Genomic DNA, 9,200 nt, shown 5'->3' on the forward strand with positions numbered 1-9,200 from the left:
TATTCCCAAGGGCAGGAGATGAGCATATCTGCATATTAGGAGCCACAAATCTTGCAGAGGCTCACTGAAGTGGAGTCTGTACAATTAAATTGCTACATGTGCACAAATACACAGAGGATCCCAGGGAAACTATGGCAACCACTACTCCTCCAGGTTGTGATTCCTCCTTTGTCCCTACCTTTCTCTGCTCTTCCAGTCCTTCCCAACTTGGACAAGAAAAAGAATAAACAGAAGTGTTAATGAGCTCAGGATTGGACCTGCAACAAAGGAGCTGGAGAGGCAAAGAGAGCTGCTCACAGGCTTGAATCTGGAAACATCCTCAAGGAAAAACTTTTCAGTGGAGTTGTACAACAGTGATGAATGGGATACAGGCAGCCCTGGGGTACAAAGTCCTGCCTAGGAAACCAGGCTAGAGCACCCAGAGTGCCACTGGAGCACTGGCACTAAAAGTGACTTTTAATCTGGATGCCTTATGGGGTTTTGGCCAGCTGAGATACTTACAGCCTGATTTTCATAATTGCTGAGCCACCCCAGCTCCCAGTCCTTTTCTCTCAGGGGACCTGCACCGGGCTTGGACACTGCTCATAAGTATTTAAAAATAGCAAGAATACTGTCTAAGTATCAAATATACCTTTTTATCTATCCTAAATCATGCTTTGAAAGTCTTTTGGGCCCCTGTGAGGGTTACTGATGTTCGCAAAGTCCTCTGGCATTCTCAAGTGGAGAGCCTGGTAGAAGAATAAAGCATTCCTTATTTTCATTTTATTTATTTCATTCCTTATTTTCATGTTTCTGTTTAGCTTCAGGGAGAAGGGCCTTCTCATGTAAGGTAGTGTTTATTGACATTTAGACCAGAAATGCCACTGATACTAAAAAACAGCAGATTTTTTTCACTTCCTATAAGCCTGAACCATGGGGGTTTTTGCACAGTTGTATTTCAAGCAGCATTTGCACACAAGTTTATGCTGTAACAACAGGTCTTTTCTCTTTCAACTGTCACATTTAGCTTCCCCTCTTGATCAATATATTACAACAAGGCCAACCCCAAACCAAAAGGAATTGCATATTTCATTACTGACTGCAGAGGAAGATAACAAACCCAAGACAGTTTTTGCTCCTGTGAACCTCAGAAAACTCTGTCTTTTCTACACAGGGGATGTCAGTTTGTATTTCTGAAATCACACACTGTCAAATGTGTGCATACATAAGCACACATACATCTCTGCCTCTTCACTTCCTTGGAATCTAAATTATCTGAAAGAAAAACTCCAATGGATGCATTCCAATCGTACCTCCCACCTTCTTTTCACCTCCACATTTCAGTCATTTAAATCTGGTTCATTTCTAATTTCCCTGAAGTCAGACAGCAACAGACTCGGGATAAAGACCCCTAAAGAAAAAGTGATGTACACAAGGGGAAAAAGCAAAACCCTCTCTGCCAAGTGCACCTGTGCAGCCTTAAGCACATGCAGAATCCCTTTCAGACAGGGAGAGGGACTGACTCATCCCTCAGACCTTTTTTAATGAAACTTTTTAGTGTTTCCATGCAGTCTGTACTCTTTTTTCCCCCCTAACTCCTTGATGTATCCCATGGAAAGATGCTGGAGGCTCCCTGCTGCTCTGAGAGGACATTGCCACACATTTTAGTTGCTGCTTCTCTCATGCATTGCCAGCTGCTACTGCTCCTGCTGGGCTTTTTTTTTTTTCCTTGGGTTTTCTGTTTGGGTTTTTTGGTTGGTTTAAACAGCGTATTAAATTTTACCATTCAAAAATGTTACTTAGCACAAGCTTTTAAGAAATTCTGCCTCACTCCTCAGACAGGCAATTGATGGTGGAGAGGAGCAGTTCTGCCACAACTTCCTAAGTTTAAGCCAAAGGAGAATTCTGACAGCGAAGAATAAAAACAAAATAAATTTCTCCTAGTGATCTATTTTTCTCAAAGTTTAATTCTAATTCTGACCTGAATTGTATTAGTAGTTAGAGACAAACTGCTCAGAAATCTTTTACCATGAGAAGACACCTACCACACAGGCAGCAAGTAGTCTGAAATGCAGTGATCTGCTTTTATTATTGTATTTATATATCAATACTGTAATTATGAAACTTCATTTGGTTTTTCTCTGTCCTCAGTCTGTCTCCATACCATTTTCTGTTCCATTTCTTCACATCTCTGTTTTTCCTGCTAAATGCATGTGGCATCCGCAAAATGACACCATGCCTCACAGCCTTGGGAGCAAGACTTGTGGAAATGAAAGAGCATTTAGAAAAAACAGACAATTTCAGAGCCTGCTTCTGCCATCAACCTCACCTCTTCTGTATCACTGTACACCATTTGTTTCAAGTGACCTGATTAAGCCCAAGAATGCTTCCAGGGAGGGCAGCTGGCAGCAAACCCTGGGACACAGAGGGGATAGAGCCACTGCTGCAACCCCACACAACTCTGAGCAGAGTTTGCACAAAGACCCTGTGCCACGCTTACACTTCATGCCAATGTCAGAGCATGCTGGGGTTAACCTGCACTCCCAGTTACAGGAGCAAACAGCCACAGATGTAACTGAGAATGCAAAAGCACATCATCTTGTACCTGCAGCCCAAATCTTCCCCCAAAACAGGGCACCAATGGCTTGATCTCTCAGCTTTTTCCTGTCCCTGGACTCTCAGGATGGAAGGTGGGTGGAAATCAGGGAGACTGGGCACCCTGCTGTAGCCCTTTCCTGTATGGTTGTGCAGTTGCTCACACTTCAGCACAGACTCCAGAGCTGCAATGGAGATTTTATTAAACAGCTCTGAATCTACAGCAGCAGATGGAATGATAAAACCTTCCAATAATTAAAAGTACACACAACTAAAGCAGATTACACAGAACTGCACCCTAAATTCTTCCCAAGCCTTAATTCTAGCTGGTAGCACTGGGTATTTTTACTAGGGAAATGGCAGTCACTGATGGCCTTGAAGGCACTTGTCTGAATTTATTTAAGAGAGGAACTAATTTACTGCAGCTCTATTAAAAATCTCTCTAAACAGCAACAGCTGAACAGCTCAGCAGTCATTGGCCAGTAACATCATTGCCAGGATCTTTTGCTAGGATTAGTGGGGAATGAGAAAGCTTCTTTACTATGCTTGCAGTTCAAATATTCAAACCCTAAACAGGCACATCAGTAACTAAAAACCAGAATGCCAGATCCAGACAGGCTAAGTGAGAACAGGTCCAGGCTACATGAACATGCCTCCAAGATCTCTGGTTCAGAAAGACATTAAATAATGGATGGGAAAGCAAAAAGTGAACTTGAGCAGCTGGCTCAGGGAACTGCCTTTCCCTCCTTCAGTGCACAGCAGTGCAACCCTACCTCGCTCTCATCTGCTGCACAGCACTCGCCTGGGCATTTTCTAGAGGCAGTGATACTCTGCACTGGAATTTACACAGAGAAATATCAACTCTATGTGATTACTCTGAAATGAGAAATGTTCCAATAGGCAAGGACAGCTGTAATCAGGTAGAAGCCTACACGCTGTTTCCAAAGCCATTAAAACCCTATTTCTTCCCTCCTGACTTAAGAAGTCTATTAAGGGTCTGTGCTGTTTTGGTTTAGGTTTAAGTCTGCAGAGGGTATAGCTAGCAAACACGGAATGCTTTGGTTGTCTCTCCAGATGAAGATACTCCAGAAGGTTTCGTTCGGTTCCTCAAGGTCAGTGCAATATCATCGAGTAGTTAAAAAAAAAAAAAAAAAAAAAAAGGAAAAAGAAAAAGGAAGAGAAGAGCCCCTTACCTGTGGCAGAGTGCAGACTCTCCAAGCTCCAGTACCTGGACAGGACGCCTCTCATGCCACCACCACCACACACCACCCCGCTGCTGTCTGAATCGGAGCCCGGCGAGAGCCCGGAGCTGCCGCTGCTGCTGCAGTTCTCGGCACTGTGAGCCCCGCTGGACTCGCTGGGGCACTGCTGGGTCCTCATGCGGGCGAATGCCAGGGGGAGCCGGGGGCTCCAGGGGGCTGCGGCGGGGAGCGGGCAGGGCACAGCGAGCGGGCAGGGCAGGGAGAGCGGGCAGCGCTCTGCGGAGCCCTCACAGGGCAGCGGGAGCGGGAACCGCTCTGCGGGGAGCGGGCGGCGCTCTGCGGAGCCCTCAGAGGGCAGCGGGAGCGGGCAGTGCCGGCGGAGCTCTGCGCTGGGTGCCGAGGCTCCGGCAGAGCCCTCACAGGGCAGCGGGAGCTCTGCGCTGGAGCCCTGGCAGTGCCGGCGGAGCTCTGCGCTGGATCCCTGGCAGCGCCGGCGGAGCTCTGCGCTGGATCCCTGGCAGTGCCGGCGGAGCTCTGCGCTGGGTGCCGAGGCTCCGGCGGAGCCCTCACAGGGCAGCAGGAGCTCTGCGCTGGATCCCTGGCAGCGCCGGCGGAGCTCTGCGCTGGGTGCCGAGGCTCCGCTCCGCTCGCCTCGGTGCATCCTGACATCATAGGGGTCCGCTAAGGAGGCTCCCTCCGAGGCGGCTCCGCTGCGCTCGGCCGCAGCTTCCAGCGGCTGATTTTTATTAAAGCCGATTTCAAGGCATTAAGGAAGCAAGGGGTGAGACAGAGATCTCTCCTCCTAATTTAGCAGGACTGTCAGATTAAAAATAAATACGTGGAAATAGTAGAATTTCATGCGTTTTAAAAATGCCCGACTGAGAGAGACCTTGTGTTATCTGCATCCCCTGAGAACTCAGAAAGGATTTAACATATAAACTAATCGTGTTTTGAACTGGCTGCGGCTGCTGCTATTAAAAAACTATTTTTGTAAGTATTCAGAAAAAGAATTCAAAATGAAATTAAAGCCAGAAAAACACAGACTGAGATTTGGGAAGATTGCAGCTGGGAGTTTTGAAAAATCATTTAGCATCCACTCCCAGACTGCAGACCTGGTATGATCCCTAGTTCCATGTGTAATCTTTGCAAGAGACCTCAGTCCCAACTGAAACAGCATCCCCGACTACCATTTACTAGGAATTTTTATATTCTCATTACCTAACAGGAGATTCTCTGTATCCCTGTTAGGTATATAAGAAGGATCCTGAAAGAATCCCAGTTTCCTGGGAATGCAGAAATATCTGTGTACTTTAACAGCTTTGAGGCACCACAGAGATTTTGTAATAAAGGACATTCCTGGGCTGCCACTCTGCTCAAAGACCTTGCAGACAGCAGATTTGCCAAACTACTAAAATAATTCAAGAGTAGCCACATGGTTTGCACGCTGTGCAGCAGAAGGGAGTGTGAGACCAGAAGTAGCTTGGTTCAGTGTGGGATTACACAGGCCAGGTGAAAGTTTAGCCAGGTGAGACTGCAAGTGGAGTTGGACCAAAGCAAAGGAGATCAGCTCCCCCAGCACAGGTGGGAGAGGGACAGCCCCAAGGAACTGCTCCTGTCACATGGGGAGTGAACGTGGCTCCAGACACCCAAATCCAAACCCAGGAACCCAATTTCACACAAGAACTGAAAATGCTTATTTTACAATTTGCCTGTAAGGTGGCTCTTTGCAAAGTAAATAAGGCCATCACAGCTTGTTGCAATAGACACCCCTTTGAGCTGCCTCACTATCCATGCAGTAGCAGAGTTATTTCAGTGTAGTAAGACTTCTGGTTTACTGAGTATTTCCTAAAAGGAAAAAAATGTCACACTCCATCACTGGAGAATATCACAAAGCACCCAATAATGCTGAACGAACTTCAATATTTCAGCTACTTTTCAAAAGAATGGTCTCTATAGCAGTAAAAAAATTAAAAGAAAATTACATTTCTGGTGATCTGTAACAAAATAATTCCTTCAATTATCTTCTGAATGAACCAAATTATCAAATACTTCCTAACAGAGAAATGGAAATCTGTTCTTGATTTGAGTGCAGTGTAACTCTTCTGCATTAATCTGGCTCTTCCAGAACTGTCTGCATTCAAGTACATCTGGAGAGAAACTCCTCTTGATCACAATAATCAGGGGAAGGTAAATTAAACACTGACAACAAAGACAAATGCAGCTGTTCTGTGGATTTGGAGAACAAGGCATTGAGAAGAAGAAAGTAACAATTCAGTCTTAATTATCCTTATGTATGTGTGGCTGTTGTAGGAATGCACTGGAGAGGAATTTTCTGATAGAATGGAAAGAAGAAAAATTCTACACAGCAAAATTGTGGAAAGCAAAAATTTTGTCAGAGCTCAAGACTGCAACCCATCATAGAGGGGTTCCACCAACAACAAATTTTGTTGTTGTTGTAAAATCTACATGGAGATTTTCTTCTGTGACATTAGAGAAGAAGTTATCTAAGGCTGATGTAGCAGTAACTGATTCCAAGTAAAGATTCTCACTGCACAGCCTGGTAAATATTGCCAAGCTAGCCTTGGACAACCTGATCCTAAATATCTGCTGGATTTTTTAGCCTCTGCTGGGTTCTCCTGTAACCTTGTAGCTTTGAACAGTAATTACAAGAATCATTCAGGATTTCCTAGGACCTTCTTCTTCTCTGTTTGCCACACAGAAGGTTTTTATTGGTATGCTAAATCTTTCACCTCAGTAGCTAATACAGACAATCCCACTCAAGTTGCTAAGACAAATTTCAGGGACTCAGCCACTACCAGGCCCTGCTTTTGAGACTGGATGAAACCCTTGGAGTTTCATCCATTATCAAAGACCTCACAGAGGGCAAATGTTTGTGGCTGTGGTTAAACAGAACCAAGACTGACATAGTGGGTCTAATCTTTCTGTGATTAAGAGACAAAGTGAAAAGTATACAGTAGGCAATGTCATTATTTTTTAGCCACTTAAATTTCAATTATACTCCTCTAGTTAATGGGGATGGAACAGACGTTTCATGCTACAGCTACCATGATGCACTTCTGGGAACTTGCATTCCACTTTCTTCAAGAGCTAAAATGACAAAAATGGAATAAATAACTCAGCTTGCTATTTTGCTGAACTACAGGACTGCTAAATATTTATAAGACATAATGAAGTCCTGTTATTGAGCTAATATTTTCCCTCTTGAACAGATTTCTCCAGTGGCTGTCAAACATCTTCACATTAACTGTTGCCAAATGTGAGTTTAACAGCGCATCTATAGCTGGGAAAAGAAGATGAAAGATGTCCACATGATGTTGAGTAAACAAACAGTCCCTTTGCCTCTGAGAAATACTTTCCACTACACCAGGAAGGCTGGAGGATAACTCAGTATCACTAAGTGGTCACTGTTTTCCAGACTATCCACAAAAGATTCAGCCCTTGAGAATGTGGCCTGCCTATTCTTGTTGCAGGATTTCCAAGGCCACCAGTGTGTTCCTCATCAGCACACATCACTCACAGGGAATTCGTGCCTCACTGCTTGGCACAGCCAACCACAGCTCTGTGGTCTAACTCCAGAGCATCTCTTGTAGATAACTGATAGAAAATTCAAAGATCTGAGGCTGTTCCAATCTGACAAGACACGTGGAAAGTTGCCAAAAATATTTGGTTTGTGTTTAGATAATGATATAAAATAATACAGGTATGAGATTTGTTCTAGCACAGCTACAAACCTATCTTGTAATGCACAGGTTGCAGGTTCCTCCCTCTGTGAGGACATGACAGACCCTGGAGGTCTATGGTCCTGTGTCCCTGTCCCAGTCCAAAAGTTTCAGAGTATCTGAGAGGCAGACGGAGGGAAACATCTGGGAAAGGGTGACAAGCTGGCACAGGAATAGAGAAGCGTGTGCCTGAGAGGCATGGATAGAGTGAGAGCAGGGATGTCAAGAAACTCCAGTTCTCAGGCAATTACCTGTGTCTGTCTGTCACTGTGTCACCTTGTGATTGCCTCCTGCTGGAAAGTCCCTAAGGAAAAGCTCAGAAATGGCAGCATCTGCCCTGAATGTTCCCTCTGCTCTAGTCCCATGGGCTGATAGCTCTCACACCCAGAACTGCCCCTCTCTGGCTTCAGCCTTGTTGCAGCTAAATTCTCACAGCTGCAGCCACTGTCCAAACAGCTTCCCAGCAACATCCCCAATTTTAGACAGTCTTCAGTCTATAAATAAACAAACATCAGACTCAGGAGAGATGGGGAAGGAGAAAATAGGTCTCATAGCCTAAAAGACAAACATGCTGATCCACTGCTTCAACCCAAAGCCTTGTTATCCTGCTACTGCTCACTCCAGCACACATTAGGCCCTTCCTCCCACCCCTTTCCTGGTGCAATACCTGTGTCAAAAGGTCTTCAGAGGCTGCTAAAAAGCAGAAAAGTTCTCCCATACCTACTTTAGGAAGTGGCTTGCTTCCTAACCTGGCAGTAAGGAACAGACTGAACGGTACAAATGAAGATGTGGGAGTACCCAGACAACCAGAAAAGGAGGAGACGGAGGGGGGACCTCATGGCAGTCAGACTTTCTCACACAGGGAAGCAGAGGGACAGGCAATGATCTCTCCTCTCTGACAGTCGGTGATAGGACTCAAGGGAATGGCCTTAAGTAGTGTCAGGGGAGATTTAGTTTGGATATTAGGAAAAGGTTTTTTCACTTTTTAGAGGGTGGTTTGACACTAGGGCAGTGGTCCCAGCACCAAGCCAGGCAGAGTTCAAGAATCATTTTCACAAAGCCTTCAGACACGCAGTGGGCTCCTGGGGACTGCCAGGAGTTGGACTTGATGATGCTTTTGGGTCCCTTCCAAACCAGAATATTCTGTGAGCTAAAGGGGAAAGACACTTGATATTCACCAACACTCCCTGCTGAAGTGTGTGCAGCCAAGAAAGCTGTCCCATACCATTCAGGTGTTCTGATGTTTGAGCAGGACAGTGAAGCTCGCGGCCCTGGGGTGCCTGTGTGTGCTGGAGGGGGCACAGCCGCACCCTCCCAACGGGGGCTCCGTGCTGGGCCTGGCCCGGGGACAGCCTGGCCCGGCACAGCCCGGCCTGGCCCAGCCCAGCTCGGGGACAGTGTGGCCCGGGGACAGCCCAGCTCACCTGGGCATAGCCCAACCCGGCCCAGCACGGCACAGCCGGCCCGGCCCGGGGACAGCACAGCCCGGCACAGCTCACCTAGGGACAGCTGGGCCCGGCCCGCCACATTTAGGGGCTGGGAACAGCAGCCCTATGAGGAACCCCTGGGGGAGCTGGGGGTGCCCAGCCTGCAGAAAAGGAGACTCAGGGCTGCCCCCATCGCTCTGCACAGCTCCTGAAAGGGGCCTGTGCTCACCTGGGGCTGGGCTCTGTCTGCAGCAGCA

General features: G+C 46.6%; 1 protein-coding gene across 1 annotated transcript in view; it reads right to left on the reverse strand.

Annotated features, from left to right (window-relative positions):
- The window catches only part of ARHGEF4 (Rho guanine nucleotide exchange factor 4), a 112,453-nt gene extending 108,004 nt beyond the window's left edge, over positions 1-4,449 (reverse strand). The window contains 1 exon segment of the mRNA XM_014269814.3: positions 3,768-4,449. Coding sequence (XP_014125289.3) covers positions 3,768-4,437 — 670 coding nt within the window. The 5' untranslated portion in view covers positions 4,438-4,449.
- Positions 4,450-9,200: the final 4,751 nt, after the last annotated feature.

This window comes from Zonotrichia albicollis, chromosome 9 (genome assembly GCF_047830755.1).
Source record: "Zonotrichia albicollis isolate bZonAlb1 chromosome 9, bZonAlb1.hap1, whole genome shotgun sequence".
NCBI classification, from domain to species: Eukaryota; Metazoa; Chordata; class Aves; order Passeriformes; family Passerellidae; genus Zonotrichia; species Zonotrichia albicollis.